Source organism: Balaenoptera musculus, chromosome 20 (assembly GCF_009873245.2).
Source record: "Balaenoptera musculus isolate JJ_BM4_2016_0621 chromosome 20, mBalMus1.pri.v3, whole genome shotgun sequence".
Taxonomy (NCBI): domain Eukaryota; kingdom Metazoa; phylum Chordata; class Mammalia; order Artiodactyla; family Balaenopteridae; genus Balaenoptera; species Balaenoptera musculus.
The window spans coordinates 48,864,158-48,882,495 of record NC_045804.1 but is presented as its reverse complement, the minus strand read 5'-3'; the positions used below and the strand labels follow the sequence as shown (position 1 = coordinate 48,882,495).

Below are 18,338 nucleotides of genomic sequence, written 5' to 3'. Positions count from 1 at the left end.
GCTGACCTCAGATCACTGAGAGCCCAGTCAGTTAGCAGTTCTGTCTGAGCCCCCCAAAGATCTTCAGCCAGGGGAGCCCCTTGGCATCAGGAGTCCTAGCCCTGGCTCTGTGGCACCATGTTTTGGGCCTTGATTATACACATCTGTACAATGGAAGGTCTCACTCTACCCTGCTGAAGGGTCCTCCAGCTCTGCCAGGACAGGGGTCCAGGGCCAGGGGGACAGCACAAAAGTGGCCAGACTGGAATCTAGGGCATGGGCCAAGCAATGTAGAAGTCACGCCTGCAGCCTGAAAACTCTAGCTAGAGGCAGGATCCTGCTGCCCAGGTGGGACCCTCTCTCCTGACCCTGACCATGCCGGCAGAACCTACAGATACCAGGTCTGGCGTCCCCGGCTTCCTAAGCAAGTCTGAGGTCCCCCCCAAAATGTGTCCACAGCTTCCCCAAGGACCCCAGTTCTCCAAGGAAGGTTCCAGGGCACAGAGAGAAGCCAGCTCCAGGCCTCTGCCGGGGGCCTTGAACGCCCTTCCTCGTGCAAAGCTGCCGGCCCCTCCCCTGCAGACTCAAGGGCGGCTCCAGTGTAGGAAATGCCACCACCTCCCCGCCAACAATCCAGGGGCTGATGGGCGACTCCCTTCCAAGGGAATGAACCATCCCAGATGCCACGCACCGGAATCCATCACCCTGTTTCTGCAGCCTCTGCCTCCTAGGGCTGCCTTCATGGCTCATGTCACCTGAATCCTAATCTGTCTCCCTCCTCCATGGGATCAGGGCCTCTGGGCGCGCTCAAAGGCAGGAGTAGGGAATGCAAAGATCATAGAGTTGGAGTCAGGAGGCTGAGATTCCCTTCCAGGTTCCCATGGACTCGGACTCACTGTGTGACCTGAGGCAAGTCACCTTCCCTCTCTGGGCCTCATTCCCACAATCCAGTGTGGGTCCAGTGCTCCCTAAGGACCCTACAAGTACTGAAAGTCCTTGGTGGTACTGCATTTCGGTTAAACACCTGGACTCAAATCTTGGTAACCGTGTACCCTCGGACAAGTTACTTAACTTCTGCATGCCTCAGTCTTCTAATCTATAAAATGGGGACAGGAGTGCTACCTACCTCAGAGGGTTATTGTGAATATCAAATGATTAATGTGTGTAAAGCCCTTAGCACACAGCCCAGCACACAGTAGCCATTCAAGGTGTGAGGAGTGGTCTTATTGTTGCTTCATTTACTTATTTACTTTTAACAACAGGCTCAAGACCTCATCTCTTTTGTCACCATCACGACTCCAGGTGGAGCCAGGTAGAGAAACTCAATGGTTAGTGCTGGGTGCCAGCTCACAGTGCTCCCCGGGCCCAGGGGTCATGGCAGAGCCTGTGCTCCAGAGAGGCCCAGGTAGAGAACAGAGGCCTGGGCACCCTCGCAGAGTAGCCCCCCGACAGCATGACACGGTGCCCGCAGACCGCTTCCCCGGGTGCCAGAGCAGCACTGATGCGGACAGAGCAGGGGAGATCCCACATCAGATGTCAGATGCGTAGGTCAGGACCGAACACGAGCATCCTGTCTGAGCACCAGCTGAGTCCAGGGTGAAAGTCAGCTCCCGCCACCCAGCAGGGCAGATGCCTCACATCGAGATGAAGACGCTCACTTATAAAACCCTTCTATTATCTATCTGCCAAGCACTGTGCCGGGGGCCGTCGGGGACACGGAGACGAAAAAGTCAAGGTGAGATGAGAGAGGAGGAGGGAGAGACTCGCTCTGACCCAGCGACCCTGGGGAAGGTGCGGCAGAGCCACGACTTGAGAGCCTCGGGGCAAACATGGCTCTGACAGGGAGAGGACCGCGCAGGACGCTGCAAGCCGCCAGAGAGACCGCGTCGCAGCACGCGGAACCGAGGAAAGGCAGGTGTAGGGGAGCGGGGCCCGGGGCAGATAAGAAAACTGCAGCTCGGAGAGGCGGAGGGTTCACTAGCTCTTCCAAACCCGAGTCTCCTGCCGTTTCTACTGTGCCCCAAACCAACTACATGAGCAGGGCCCCAGTGCAAAACGAAAAGGCAGGGCCCTCGTTCAAAAAGCAAAATAAATAAAACCTGGGGATTCCCTGGCGGTCCAGTAGGTAGGACCCGCGCTTTCACTGCCAAGGGTACAGGTTTAATCCCGGGTCGGGAACTAAGATCCCACAAGCCTGAGGCCCAGCCAAAAAAAAAAAAGGAAAAAGAAAAAAATAAAACTGTTAAAGGTACTAAAATACAGTTTTTCCCTTTGTCCTTTCCTGCCCTGTCCTGGTGTTCTTTATTTGCTATCTAATGTTGTGCTCCCTCGTGCACAGGGATACCTGAGGGGTGAGTGTAGACCCTCACAGGTGCCCGGGGGCGGCCGCTTCTCAACGTGGCACCCAGGCACATGGGCCATCAGCTACCAGAGTCCCCCTCCCGCCAGCTGCTGGACCCTGGCACCGTGCCGGGACCGAGAGCAGGAAAGCTGGGCCATGCGTCCACCCTTCCCACTGCCTGCTGCCCCGACCCCCCGGGCGGGCAGGTGACCCCCAAGGGTACCGCAGCCTCCGCATCAAAACACTCTAGGTCCCCGGACGGGGTGGGTGAGAGGCCTGCCCTCTCCGAGTCACCCACTGAAGGCACCGCAGCACTGCCAGCCCAGGGCGGGAACGGCCGCTCTGTGCTGACACTGGGCTCCGTGCCTCTGACCCCAACCGTCCCGGCACCCAGGCCCCTGCTTGCGGGAGGACAGCAGCTGTCTCTGGGCAGGTGCAGGGAGGAGGAAGCTGGATGGCAGAGGGCAGGAGAGCGGGAGGCCAAGAGCCCATCCTGGGAGGCAGGGAGGCGGGGGGAGGCGGCCCGACCGTGAACCAAGCTCCCAGCGCCAGCACGTGAGCCACTGTCCCATCAAGCGGCACTTACAAAACACAGATCTGAAGATAAAATCATTCAGAATTGAGATCGTTAAACCCCAAGCCCCAGGCCTGTCAGAGCACTGGTCACAGCCCTGACTACAAAACATACACCTCCGGTGCTTCTCTAGTACCTGCTCTGTGCCAGACCCTGGGGGAAGGGGAGGCGATGGGCCAGGTCTAGCCCATCACCTCCCTGCTCTCAGGCCAGGCCCTAGGAGCGACTCACCTAGGTGGTTTACAGGATGCCGCTACCAAGCAATACTTCATTACTAGAAAGGAAATAGGATTTGTAGCCCAGGCAGGATTTCAGTGGGCAATAATGCCTGCTGGGGAAGTGGAGCTGGGTCATTAAAGCTGGGGGTAGGGGGGAAGCAGGGGTGCAGAGGTGGAAAGAAGCCAGGAGGGAATGTCCCTGAGAAGCTGGTACACAGGATTCACACCGGTGTCACATGGGTAGAAGGAAGAATGTTGGGGAGGTCAGAGCCGGCCCCACCAGTGCGGGTTCAGCTGTGGAAACCAGAAAGGCTGTCCCTGGGCTGCAGAGCTTGTGGTTTGCGCGGTGCTTTCCCACCTGTTAGATCACTAAGATCTCACACCTGTGCGGAGAAGGGTGCCTTCACAGATGAGGAAGCTGAGGCTCAGAAGGATGAAGTCACTTACCCAATTTTATATCTGGTCCCCTTTCAACACCTCTCGTCTGCTGGGGGCTCTTCCCATGACCTCTGCCCCCTATTGGGGAGGGGCTTTCAGAGCAGGGGTTCCTGGGCTGGCTCAGGCAGTGTGGGGAGTGCTCCCTGAGTCGGGGGGTGGTCAGGGGCCGAGAAGTGGGAGCAGGGAGAATGGAGAAGGGGTTGTTGTAAGGACTGCTGGGGAAAAGCGTCCAGAGGCTGGAGCTGACCAGTGCTTCCTCAAGCTCGGATGCCGGAGCCCGGTGAGGCCACCGACCTGGGCAAGAAGGAGCTCAGTGTGTGACAAGGTAGGTGTGGAGCCCGAGCGGCAGGGAGCTGGTCTCCTCCGCCCAGCCAGCACTGGCTCCGGCTCCAGCTCCGCCGTCCCACACAGCCCACCAGCAGGCGGGCGCAGCGGAGTCGGCGGTGAAGCCGGCTTCCTGATTAGCAGGCTCCCAGGACGAGGGTGATTAACCAGATGTGCCGCTGCTTCAGCCACTGTCTAAATGAGACCCCACTTGGCCTAGCTTTCCGGGGCCCCTGGGCCCAGTAGGCTCGCCTCAGCCGGAGCTTCATCAAATGCAGAAGCTGCCAGCAACTCCGCAAACACGACGGGCTACACAGAGAGGGCTGGGGTACCGGGAGGGCAGGGCCTCTGCACCCACTAATCCCGCCCGTCCCAACCTCACACCCCCACGCACCTGAGCCCCATCATTTCCTCCAGAAGATGCTTCCATATCCCGCCCATGGTTTCCTGCGTGATTTTATATTTCCTCTTTCCAATCCCTTCCAACAACTGTGAGCTCCCCGAGCGCAAGAGAAGCAAAATGTGTGGCCAGGAGCAGAAACACTTTCACCAAACGCCTGAAACAGGAGGATGGGGCGGCTGCTGAGGGAGCGATTCAGGCAGACTGGGCCTCGGGGAAGAAGGAGTCGGGAATCCTCCTCCTGATATGCCAGAAAGGGTCTGAGCAGACCCCACGGAGCAGGAATGGGGGCAGCTGAAGCCCTGTGATCTGCCAGGCCTTGGGGGCCCAAACCAGGCTCTGGCCAGCCTGGTAACTCAGCTCACGAAGTGGGGCTGAGAAGGAAAGACCCACACACTCCCCCCTGCCCAGGGTGCTCCCCAGACGCTGAGCCTCTACTGAGTTGCAAGGTCAAGATTCACCCTCATCACCTCTCACCTGGCCCGTCACAACCCCCCTACACTCATTCCCTGGTCCCTCCTATTATCCTCTACACCGGCTTCCAGAAGATCTCTCTAAAATGTAGCTCATCCCTCCCGCTTAAACTATTCCGTGGGTCCCCAGGGGCAATCCTGATGTTCAGGGCTTCCTCTTCAGCTCCCCCACTCCACCTCTTCTCCGAGATCTCCCCACCCCTCTGGCAACCCCCCCAGCCCAATGCCTAGCATCCAACTTCAGTCACGATGAACTCTGAGTAGCTCCCCAAATTTCCCTGCCTTCTCATACCTCCCTCCGTACCTTTGCACCTGCTGTTCCCTCTGCTGCTGCACGCTCACGGGTCTGTCCAGAGCCCCGAAAGGCCTCCTTCATGCTCACATCTCAGCTCCAGCTCCGTGTCCTTCTCTGATCCCTCTGGACCTTGTTCCCACTCTTGTTAGAGCAGTTAGCTCACGGGCCTGGAACCGCCCCACCCCCAAGTCTGGGAGCTGGTCAATTCTGAGTCCATTTCTGAGTCAATCAGTGTGTCCCCGCATTGACCGGCACAGGGTCTGACACAGAGTAAGTACCAGTACGTGTGTCCTGAATGCATAAGTGAGGGAGGGAGGGCACGAATGCGTGATGAACACCCTCACTGCTTCGGGTTCAGAAAGGGAGGCAAAGCACCACCCACCCAGAAAGGCACAGCCTGTAAACAGACAGGCCAACACTGCAGGGGTGGCCCAAGTAAGCAGTGCTGAGCAAGAGGTAGGTGGTCTGGGAGAGGCTGGGCCATCGGGGAGGCTCCCTGGGGAAGTGCACAGGATTAGGAGAGCTGGAGAGGAAATCAGGGGAAAGGCAGGGGGAAAAGCAGGCAGAGCTCAAGTGGGCTTGAGAGTCAGCAAGCAGCCCCTGGGCATTTGGCTGGAACACAGTGTGAATGGAAGCGGGAGGGTACTGCCAGAAGTCATGAATATCAGAGTAGAGATAACATTGAGATCGCCAGATTTAGCAATGACCTGACAGCCCCTGTGTTAGCATGCCTCATGGTAGTCATTCCAGGGCTGTTTGACTCCTGCAGGGATGGGGAACGTACTAACCCTAGACAATTATAATTGTTAGAAGGAAGGCTAGAACCAGGATGGCCTCACATGCCAGGCTGGGGGGTTTATACTTCCTTCTTTTTTTTTTTTTTTTTAATTTTTATTCTTTTTTTTTTTTTTTTTGGCTGCGTTGGGTCTTCGTTGCTGCTTGCAGGCTTTCTCTAGTTGCGGTGAGCGGGGGCTACTCTTCGTTGCCGTGCGCAGACTTCTCATTGCAGTGGCTTCTCTTGTTCTGGAGCACAGGCTCTAGGCGCATGGGCTTCAGTAGTTGTGGCGTGCAGGCCCAGTAGTTGTGGCTTGTGGGCTCTAGAGCGCAGGCTCCGTAGTTGTGGCACACGGGCTTAGTTGCTCCGTGGCATGTGGGATCTTCCCGAACCAGGACTCGAACCCGTGTCCCCTGCATTGGCAGGCAGATTCTTAACCACTATGCCACCAGGGAAGTCCCTATACTTCCTTCTGCAGCCAACAAACACCTAGTTGCCAACTCCATAGAAGAATGATATTACTGGATTTATATTTTAGAAGCATCACAGTAGGATTGGATAAAGTTGGCCAACTGGCAACAAGATCCAGCCTTTTTCTCCTGTCCCATACCCCTAGAAAATGGCATTAACTATTTTATATGAAGTAGTCTTTACTAGCCTTGTAAAACAGGAAGGAATGTCCTGGCAGATCAGAAATTCTGAGGTACCCTCAAAAGGCAGAAGGCAGAGAGATCTGATGGAGGGGGATAGGACTGGCTACGTAGTTTGTGGGGCCCCTTGTTCAAAATGACTAAGAATTTCAAGATGGTAACAGCAGAGCATAAACTCGAGTGTGAGACCCTGCTATGCAAGGAGACTTGTGTGACTGTGAAGGTCAAACGCCCATAAAACCAGGCCAGGAGAGAGGAAACCATAACCTCAACCCTGCAAAGGAAGGTCTGGAGCCAAAGGTAGGGGCAGCTCAGGGGGAATGGCAGGGTCATGGGTGGAGAACACAGGAACAGAGGAAGGTTTTGCAACTGTCCGGGCTCCCATGGTAGAGAAGCCCGGTGACTTGGCTCCCCGTTCACCCTGCCCACCAACCCCTGCTTGCATCAAGCAGAGGCATCAGCCCCCAGGTGTGAGAAGGGCTGAGTTTGAGGGACAGGACACCCTGCGGGGCTGAAAGTACCCAAGAGGGGCAAAGCAGAAGCTAATGGCTCGAGTCACCCTGCAGCATTTCCTACCCTCCCCAATAATAAGATGACAGCAGCTTGCAGTAAATAGACATTTCACATCACTCAGAGAGAGGCTAACTGCAAACACAAAGTGCAGTATGTATCTGAATATTACTAAATGTAAGAGGAAAACCAACAATGTGAAAGAAAGATACCAAAACCAATGCCTGAAGGAGAGTACAGGAAAATGGATCTGTGGGTTCCTTCAACCAACTTAGTATCGTAATCATGAATGGCTCTCACATTTAGCAAGCACCAGAATCTCCCAAAGGGCTAGTTAAAACACAGATTCTGAGCCATACTGATTTCTGATTCAGTAAGTCCACAATTCATATTTCTAATTATTTATTTATTTATTTTTGGCTGCGTTGGGTCTCCGTTGCTGCGTGCGGGCTTTCTCTAGTTGCAGCGAGCGGGGGCTACTCTTCATTGCAGTGTGCAGGCTTCTCACTGCGGTGGCTTCTCTTGTTGTGGAGCACAGGCTCTAGGCGCGGGCTTCGGTAGTTGTGACACACGGGCTCAGTAGTTGTGGCTCGCGGACTCTAGAGCACAGGCTCAGTAGTTGTTGCACATGGGCTTAGTTGCTCCGTGGTATGTGGGATCTTCCTGGACCAGGGCTCGAACCCCTGTCCCCTGCATTGGCAGGCGGATTCTTAACCACTGCACCACCAGGGAAGTCCCACACAGTTCGTATTTCTGATGGTTTCCAAGTGATGCTAATTGTGTTGGTCCAGGGACCACTCTTTAAGAATCACATATCTAGAAATAAGGGTATAAACTAGAGTCAGAGGGTGAGTGGTAGGAAGAAACAGCTCTCTGGAAAGCTCGAGGCAGAGAAATTGATCAGGGACACCTAGGCAGTGACTTTGTCTTCATGAGAATGTGGCCTTGATGACACTAAGTTTGTTTCAAAAACAAGAAGGGTCCTGATTGTAAAGAGTCTCTTAAGTGACAGCTCATAGACTATTAGCACAAATTATTCTGGAAGAGATATGTAAATCCTGAGCATAAAAGATTAGTGACACAGCAAGATCCAAGTGGAATTTATCCCAGGAATGAAAGATTGTTCAATATATGAAAATCCATCAGCGTAATATGCTATATTAACACAATAAAGGACAAAAACCACATGATCATCTCAATAGATGCAGAAAAAGCATTTGGCAAAATCTAACATCCTTTCATAAAAGCTCTCAAGAAACTGGAGGGAATCTCTTCAACCACAGAAGGGACTACAACAAAAAAAAAACCCACAGCTAACATCATATTTAATGGTGAAAGACTGAAAAGTTTTCCCCTAAGATCAGGAACAAGACAAGATGTTGGTTCTCATCATTTCTATTCAATATTATACTGGAGAGTCTAGCCAGGAAAATTAGACAATGAAAGGAATAAAAGGCATCCAGTTTTGGACAGATTGGACTACCTCTATTTGGAGATTGTATATATAGAAAATCCTAAGGAATCCCCCCAAAATAAAACCAATAAACGAGTTCAGCAAAGTTGAGGTATACAACATCAATTTACAAAAATAAATTGTATTTCTACACACTTGCAATAAACAATCTATAAATGAAATTAAGAAAACAATTTTGGTTACAATAGCATGGAAAAGAATAAAACGCTTAGGAATGAATTTAACAAAACAAGTGTAAGACTTGTACACTGAAAACTATAAAATGTCATTAAAAGAAATTAAAGAAGACCTAAATAAATGGAAAGACATTGCATGTTCGTGCATTAGAAAATTAATATTGTTAAGCTAGCAATACTTCCAAAATTGATCTGCAAGATTCAACAACAATCCCTATCAAAATCCCAGCTGGATTTTTTGCAGAAACTGATGAGCTGATTCTAAAATTCATGTGGAAACGCAAGGAACACAGAAGAGCCAAACTTGCAAGAAAAGAACTTGCAAAAAAAAAAATGTTGGTGGACTCCCACTTCCTGATTTCAAACTTACTACAAGTGTACAGTAATAAAGACTCTGTGGTACTGGCACAAAGACAGACATATATACAAGTGGAATAGAATTGAATGTCCAGAAATAAACCCATATGTTTATGATTAATTGATTTTTGACAGGCGTACCAAGATAATTCAATGGAGGAAAGAATAATTTTTTTCAATAAATGGTACTAGTACCACTGGTTACCCACACGCAAAAGAATGAACTTGAATCCCTACCTCACAAGCATATACAAAAATTAACCCGAAGTGGATCCAAGACCTAAATATAAAAGCTAAAACTATAAAACTCTTAAGAGAAAACAGGGGTAAACCTTCATGACCTTGCATTAGGCAATGGTTTTTTAGATATGGCACCAAAAGCACAAACAATAAAATAAAAAATAGATAAACTGGACTTTCTAAAATTTTTTAAAATTTGTGCTGCAAAGGACATTATCAAGGAAGTGAAAGGACAATCTGCAGGATGGGAGAAATATTCGTAAATTATACAACTGATAAGGGTCTAGCATCCAGAATATATACAGAACTCTTACAACTCAACAATAAAAAGACAACCCAATTTTTTTTTTGGCCGTACTGCATAGCATGTGAGATCTTAGTTCCCTGACCAGCGATCGAACCCATGGCCCCTGCAGTGGAAGCTTGGAATCCTAACTACTGAACCTCCAGGGAATTCCCAAGACAACCCAATTTTTAAATGGGCAAAAGATTTGAATAGACATTTCTTCAAAGAAGATGAACAATGACCGATAAGCACATGAAAAGAAGCTCAACATCATTAGTCATCAGGGAGATGCAAATCAAAACCACAATCATACACCACTTCACACCCTCTAGGATGGCTATAACCAAAAAGACAGACAATAACAGGTGCTGGCAAGAATGTAGAGAAATTTGAACCCATATAAAGTACTGGTAGGAATGTAAAGTGGTACAGCCACTTTGGAAAAGAGTTTGTCAGTTCTTCCAAAAGTTAAACAGTTACCATACGATACATCAATTCCACTCATAGATATATACACCCAAGAGAAAATATGTCCATACAAAAACTTGTACACAGATACTTTTGACAGCATTATTTATAGTAGTCAAAAAGCGGAAACAACCCAAATGTCCATTGACTGATGAATGGATAACCAATACGTGGTATATCCATACTATAGAATATTATTCAGACACAAAGTGGAATGAAGTACTGATTCATGCTACAACATGAATGAATCTCAAAAACATTATGCTAGACAAAGACAGCAGCCACAAAAGACCACATTGTTTGACTTCATGTATATGAAATTCCAGGGGCTTGGGGAGAGGAAAATGGGGATTGACTGCTCATGGGTATGGGGTGTCTTTGGGGGGAGTGACAAAAATGTTTTAGAGCTAGATAATAGCGATAATTGCACAACTTCAATAATATATTAAAAACCATAAAATTGTACACTTTAAAAGGGTGAATTTTATGATATGTGAATTATGTCTCATTTTAAAAAAGAATTTGGCAAGACCTGCTTTACTTGGACAATGTTAGTGACAGCTGTGTGTTTCCTTAGACAATTAGAACCAAGCTCGATCCTGCTGTGCTATAATCTCACTTATGGATCTTTGGTTAATTAACCCGATCTGAAGTGTGTGTGGGCTATTCCCATCCACATCTGACAGACCAGAAAACTCTGAAACTTAAAAGAACAAGGAGATAGAGACTCTAAAAAGCATGGAATGAGTCCATGACATCTATGAATCCGTATCAGATTGTTATGAAAAAGAACCAACCAGAGCACATGAAAATGAAAAGATGATTGTTAAAAAAAAAAAAAAAGAAGAGTTGATCAGAAGAACGGAAACAGCCAAAGAAGAGAAAAATTGGTGAGCTGCTGATTAGTTGGAAGAAAGGACTACTTCCAGAACCCAGCAGGAACCAAGAAATAAGAATAGGCAGGGCAAGTTGAGACATGGTTCCAGCAACTATCTAAGTTTTGGAAGGAGAAAACATAGTGAAAGAAATACTTGAAGAAATAATCAAAAGAAAATGTCACAGTAATAAAAAAAGAGGACACTAGGTTCAGACACAGCAAACAACAACACCTCATCTGCAAACTTGGCTGTGACTTCAGAATGCAAAGAATAAAGCTTTTAAAAACTGAAAGCTTCAACAAGAGGGAAAAACAGATTATCCACAAATTTGCCTCAGACTTCTCACCAACAACACTAAATGCGAGAAGGCCATGAGGAATGTCTTCAAAGATAGTTTGGAATACTATTCTGAATGCAGGCAAACTTGCATCCAGGTGTAAAGGCAAAATGAACACACGCTGAGAAATGCAAGGACTTGGAAAATGACTATCCCTAACTGACACTCCCTACCTGAAAGAATTACTTGAGGAGATATTCTAATTAAGAGAGGAAGTAAATCCAAGAGGAAGTCATGGAATTTAAGAAGCAGCGGTGAAAACTATACACTAAAAAGGGTGAATGCTGGCACTTCCCTGGCAGTCCAGTGGTTAAGACTCTACGCTTCCACTGCAGGGGGCGTGGGTTCAATCCCTGGTCTGGGAACTGAGATCCCGCAGGCCAGGCCAAGGCATGGCCAAAAAAAAAAAAAAAAACCAGGGTGAATGTTACCTAATGTAAATCATACCTCAATACACTTAACTGAGGAGGGGGAGGAGGAAAGGGAAGGGGGAAGGGTGGGAGGAAAAGGGGGAGGGGATTACAGCGTTACAGTCAGGATCAAATAAGAAAGCCTGGGTCACTCTTACCACTCAGCATCTATCTGGAGATCCTGTGCAATGCAATTTAATAAGAAAAATAAGTAAGCTGGGTAAATATTGGCAAGGATATAACTGTTGAGATTTGTAAACAATGGGACACTCTACCTAAATAAACCCAAGAGATTAACTGACAAACTATTAGAAAATAAGAAAATTCAGCCAAGTGGCAGGAATTCAAGAGACAAAGATTTCAAATACATAGCAGACAGATAATTTATATCCAAAATACAGGTAAAGAACTCCTAAAAACCAATAAGAAAAAGACAGTTCAATAGAAGATGAACAAAAAGCATGATTAAGAAACTCAGAAAAAAAGAAAATAGAGTTGGGAAACACATTTATGGAAAGATGACCACTCCCACTAGCAATCAAGTAGGGACAAAGCAAAACAAGAAAATGTCTTCATCTGTCAAGTTGATGATATCAAGTCTGGTGACATTGTGAGGAAATGGCTCACCTAATCCACAGCTGGCGTGAATATAAATTTGCACAGTCTTTTTGGAAAACTGTTTAGCAGTATCTATTACAAGTTTCAATGCTTACACTCTTAACCCATGTATCATTGTTTTAATGATGAAAAATTCCAATGTTTATCACTACACAGTGGTTAGATAAATTATGGTACATCTATTGTGGAGAATACTATGGTACAGGTAAAAATAATGAGTCAAATCTATAAATACTCATAGGAAAAGCTCTCCTAGATCTACTATTAAATAGAAAAAATAAGTTAAATTGCAACAATGACATCTAATATCTATCTCTAGAGAGATACCCTCCACGTTGATAAACTTTGAAGTAAGGTCTGCAATTGAAGAAGTAGATAAGGAAGACTGGTTTATTTGTATTGATTATTTGTATTGTTTGTTTGTTTACAACAAGAATGTATTCAAGTGGGAATTCCCTGGCGGTCCAGTGGTTAGGACTCTGCGCTTTCACTGCCGAGGGCACGGGTTCAATCCCTGGTCAGGGAACTAAGATCCTGTAAGCCACAAGGCGCGGCCAAAAAAACAAGAGGAAGAGTGTATTCAAGAAATAATATGGTTATTTGTACACCAATGTTCATAGCACCATTATTCACAATAGCTAAAAGGTGAAAACATGTCCATCAACAGATGAATGGATAAACAACACATGGTAGATACATGCAATGGAATATTATTCAGCCTCGAAAAGGAAGAAAATCCTGTCACATGTTACAACATGAATGACCCTTGAAGACATGCTAAGTGAAACAAGCCAGATATAAAAAAACAAATTCTGCTTGATTCTACTTATATGAGGCACCTAGAGCGGTCAAATTCATAAACAGAATGTAGAATGGCAGTTCCCAGGGGCTGGGGGAAGGGGGAATGGGGAGTTATTGTTTAATGGGGACAGAGTTTCAGTTTGAGAGGATGAAAAAGTTCTGGAGCTTTTTCATCCTGGTGGTGATGATTGCACAACAGTGTGAATATATTAATGCCACTAAGCTGTACACTTGAAAATGGCTAAAATGGTAAGTTTTATATTACGTATTTTACCAAATTTTTTAAAACACTAAATAAAAATAACAAGACAAGCAATTGTAAAAATAATAACAAGGTGGACTGAGCTGATGCCAAAGGATCCCTTTCCATTAAAATACTGGGCAATAGGGACTTCCCTGGTGGCGCAGTGGGTAAGACTCCGCGCTCCCAATGCAGGGGGCCCGGGTTCGATCCCTGGTCAGGGAACTAGATCCCACATGCATGCCGCAACTAAGAGTTTGCATGACACAATTAAGGAGCCCGCCTGCCACAACTAAGACCTGGTGCATCCAAATAAATAAGTAAATATTAAAAAAAAAAAAATACTGGGCAATAAATATCCAAAAGAAAAAAGTAAATATGTAACCAAGCTCAAAATAAAGAATGGATAATATACAAGTGCCAGAAACAAAGAGGGAACTACAATCCAGACACAAAAGCACCAGCTAATGTAGAGAAGACCCCTGGAAGATTCAGGCGGATAAAGGCTCCAGGGCTAGAGGCTGAGAACAGTATTGCTGTCAACTCCACAGGCTTGGCCTCAGCCTGTGGAAGGTGGGGAGCTAGAGCAGAGCCCCCTGTGTAGTAGGGATCCGTGAAGGGCTGCTCCGCCCATAAAGAAACATTTAAAAAAAAAAAATCCTCTGGGGAAGCAGCCAAAAAACCATTCACAGACAGTGGGGAAGAAAAAAGTCGCACTTGAGTAATTAAAACCCTAAGCCCTTGCCACCTATGGGTGTAGGGTCTAAATTTACACCACTCAAGTAGAATGGAACCGCAAAGCTGTAAATGTAGCATATAAAATGTCCACGATTAGTGAAACACTCAGGCCCAGCAGAAACACAAGACCAATCACTAGATGGACGTTTTCAAGACCTGGGGGACACAAGATTCCCATAGAAAAGAAAAGGGTGGGGTGTTGACCAAGATGAGTTCACAATAAAAAATGAAGAAGCAAAACCCATGAGGTACAGGTAGCATGTGCGCAGGTACACACACACGCACACACACATACCAGAATCAGCGCCCTCAAGAACTGGAGATACCAGAGCAGCCTGAACGTACCCATGCAACACAGGCTCCAAATGACTGAGATTAAAGATGGGCCATAGAACATAATTAAGGTTCAGAAGGGAGAAGCTCAGCTCCATCTGGAACTTGCAGAGCATTAAGTGGTTTTGCGATGTCCAGGCAGAGGCAAGTAGGAGCCTCCTGAGAATATGAGTCTGGAGCCCAGGGGGTAGGTCTCGGCTAGAGATGAACTTGGGGGTCATCACCAGGGGTAGCTGTGATCGGCCAGGGCCTGAACCATGGGGGGGCTGTCTCTGCAGTGAGCCCTGCGTTTAAGGGCAGGAATGTAGAAGGAGGCAGCGGTAGAGCTCGATCTATAACACCAATTTTGATTGCAGCCTTTTCCAGAAAGTGTTTTCAGAACTTCCTCTCCCCGAAGGAGTCCCCAGAGGCTCTCTCCTCAGGCCCCTGACTCAGCCTGTCTTATTGCACTGTAGCCGTGGCCATGATCCTCTTCCTCTCTGCTGTGAGCTCCTACAGGGGTAACAAGGCCAGCCTGCCTGTCTTTATTTCCCCACCATCCTGGGTTGAGCCCATGTCTCGGCTCCAGAAGTGGCTGCTGGAATGAATGAAATCGGCGTGTGTGTTCTGCCGTGTTGTGGGAATTCACATCATGAATCCACAGGGGAATGGGGCTCAGAAGGAGCCAGAAACACGGCTGGTTTCCTCTTCCTCACCCCTCCTTCTCTCTCTCTCCGTCTTGCTCCCTATTTCATACTGGGAGGAAACAGCATCAATTCTTGGACTCAGGCAAGCCACTGCCCCTAATCCAACCTCTCATGACCTCCATGATGCATTTGTTAGAACTGTATTTGTGCAAGATCTTTCACTCTTCTTTCCCCCTTCCCACGTTATAATGACCAGGCACTGAAGGCACTTTGCAAGTATCAGCTCATTAAATGCGTGCAATTTGTGTGCTAGCCCCATTCTGCAGATGAAGAAACTGAGGCTCTGAGAGGTGATGTGACTTTCCTGGCCACAAAGCCATGGGGTGGCAGGGCCAAGGTTCAAACCCAGACCTCTTAGATCCCAAAGCTACGGTTTCAGCCTTGCCCATCGACCTCCACCTGCTCCCCCCTCCCCTGCCCTCCCAGCTCACACTGCTTCTCACTCACCACCTCCTTAGCTCTCACTGTGTCTGAGTCGCACATTCCTTGGCAGACAGGCGCGGGTTGGGATGGGAGGGGATGGCCGGATGGGTGGTGAGTACAAGTCTCGGTTTGTCTTTTCATCACTCCAAGCATTGTCCCGGGGAAGCACTTGGAGTCCATGACCCCTTCTGGGCCCCCTCCGGGTTCCTGGGGTGAAGGAAAGAGTAGACAAAGGGTCCATCTGCAAATGAGTAGCAGGGAAGACTGGGAAATTTCCTCTGGACTGGTCTTGGGTACCAGACTCAGAGCCCACTCGTTCTGTGAATGTGACAGTGGCCCAGGAGGGCCTTGCCTTTAAGACTCTGGGTTGCTCGGACTTGACTTTGCCGGGGCTCAGAACGGTGCTGAGCCTCGGTGCAATTTGGGAAGCAAAGCCCTGGTCTGGGAATCAGGAGGCTGGAGATCTAAGTGTGACGCTGCCCCCAACTTGGAGGACCTTGGGCAAGATGCAGCTCCTCTGAGCCCTGGGTGCTTCACTTGTAAAATGGAACAGTCACCCCAGGCCTGTCCATTTCTCAGGATGGGCAAGCTGGTACGGGGCGGGCTGTGAGCCAAGGAGGCCGGGATGGGGGAGGGTAAGAAAAGGAACAGATGCTGGGGTAAGACAGCTACCACCAAGATGGTCAACACCAAAATGGTCATTCTCTTGGGCTAGGCCAGGACTGTCTCACTGAGCGTCTCCTGATAGGTAGCCTGGCCCAGACCATGACCGGAAAGATGGGGCCAAGAGAGGAAGGAAAAGAGGAGATGGGGAGGAGGGGAAGTAGGAGGAGTGATATATTGGGTGGGGAGGAGGGATAGAAAAAGCTAACAGAAGCAGAGGCACCCTGGATCCTGGATAGGGTTCTAGCCCCGGCTCTGCTCCTCACTCCTGTGTGACCTTAGTCAACTACAGCCCCTCTCTGAGCCTCAGGTTCCCCATGTGCCATCTCAGATTTTATGAACTCCTTGGTTCCATCCTCCACTTGCCTTGTGAAGCCTGGGTCCATAGGTTCGTTGTCAAGAACGCTTCCTTGAGACCCCCTCTCTTGCCTCCTTCTAAAATTCCTGCCTCTCCCCTCTGGGCCCAACAACCCTCAGCTTAAGGGTTGACCCCCTTATGTTTTGACTTACACTCTGTGATACATCACAAGGCAGAAGCCTTAGTTAAATCACCTTTGGTCCCTCCTACCAAGCACTTATACATAGTAGGTGCTCAACGAACATTCTGTTCGTAATATGAAATGGTCAGATGGACAGAAGGATGGATGCTTAAAAGAATATGCCTGCTTTGTCTGCGGATTAAGCTCCTGGTCAAAACTCCCCTCCTTAAAAAGCCTCTGGACGAATCCCCAGCCATAACCTTCTTCAACAATTCAACCAAAGGAAGTTACAACCCCAGCTGCTGCCCCTCTCCCCTGCCCATTCCCAAAGGCTTTCCAGTTGCTACCCTACCTTAACTAGCAGATTCCAAGGAGCTTGGACCCTGCCACCTGCCCTTAATTACCCATGCTCCTGGGTGGTCATCCAATGAACACAGGAAGCTCTGGTGAAGTATCCTAGAGTTTTTCTGCCACAGAAAACCCTGCAGAAGTCCCCATGAGGATTCCTGCAGGTCATAGAATTCAGGGGTTGTAGGCAAAGTTCCCAGACAGACAGATGACTCTTCACAGAAAACCCAGGTTCTAGCCCCAAATTGCCGTCGCTTCAAACTGCGCACTGCCCGCAACACACATATGTATACACCCGGCCAGGAGAGAAGCAGAATCTTACCTTGATGCTCCTCCAGTTTCCCCATGGTCTCGATCTGCTCCACCAGGTCATTTGAATTCCACTGGCTCATCCCAATGAGGATGGCATTCTTCCCTTCAGCCACCTCCTCTGTGGAAAGAAGCAAAGATGGGCATGAGCCGGCAGGGCTGCGTAGACGTAGCCCTAACAGGAGCCTATATCTCAGGGAGTATTTATTTCTTCCTTTGAGTTGAGGAAGATGTCAACTATTGAAGGTGTCTATAGTTACAGACAGGTATAAGACATCCAGGAATTTTTCATTGCAAGAAGGCATTGTTGTTATACCCTACTGGGCCTCCACATGTTACAGCAAAAAAAAAGTAACAAGGGAACAGTCATGAGAGAGGCTGAAAACTCATAGGAGGCTCCATTCCTAGCAGTAAGAGTGGTATTTCTTGAAAGGCAGTGTGTTTGGGAAGAAAAGGTAAAGCCTTACCACTAGGTAGCAGTTGTTCTTTGGGTGAGTTACTTGGCTTCTCTGAGCCTCAGTTTTCCTATCAGTAAAATGGGACTGGCAATGTCTAATCATAGAGTTGTTGTAAGGATTAAAGGAGATAATGACTATAAAGGTCTTGGTGCACAGGGGGGTGCTTACAGATGGGAGACATTAAGGTTACTTCTTCACATGAGGAGTGAGTTGCTATCCTTACTTGAGCAGATCAGGATTTGAGTGGTGTAGGAGCAGCTCTGGAGTAACTGAGAGAGCAGAAGACTTCTGCCTCTAAGCAAGCCTTAAGCTATATGGAACCCTTAGCCCACATCTCAACCTTATGAACCTCTTAATGCTTCCATTCTCCCTTTAGTCCTCCCCTCAACCCTGTCTCCATCCTTGCCCTTTCCCAGTCTGAGCTTAGAGGAACTGGTGAGGTCATATTCCCTAACACACTGAACACAAGCCCCTGGGTCCCACACATCAATTGCACGTATCTGGTGCAGTCCCTCATCCCACAAAGGGACATTTCCTCAAGAACAAACCCACAGGAATGCCCCCCCTCTCTCTTTAAAGAGACAGGCCTTCCTGTGAAGAGCTTTGTGCCTTTTCTCATAGAACAGACATTAAAGGGT

The 18,338-nt window shown here is 48.3% G+C and overlaps 1 protein-coding gene across 1 annotated transcript in view; it reads right to left on the bottom strand.

The window, feature by feature from the left end:
- Positions 1–18,338, bottom strand: part of PITPNM3 (PITPNM family member 3) — an 89,370-nt gene that overhangs the window by 45,924 nt on the left and 25,108 nt on the right. The window contains exon 3 of the mRNA XM_036838148.1: positions 17,256–17,363. Coding sequence (XP_036694043.1) covers positions 17,256–17,363 — 108 coding nt within the window. The remainder of the gene's footprint in view (positions 1–17,255; positions 17,364–18,338) is intronic.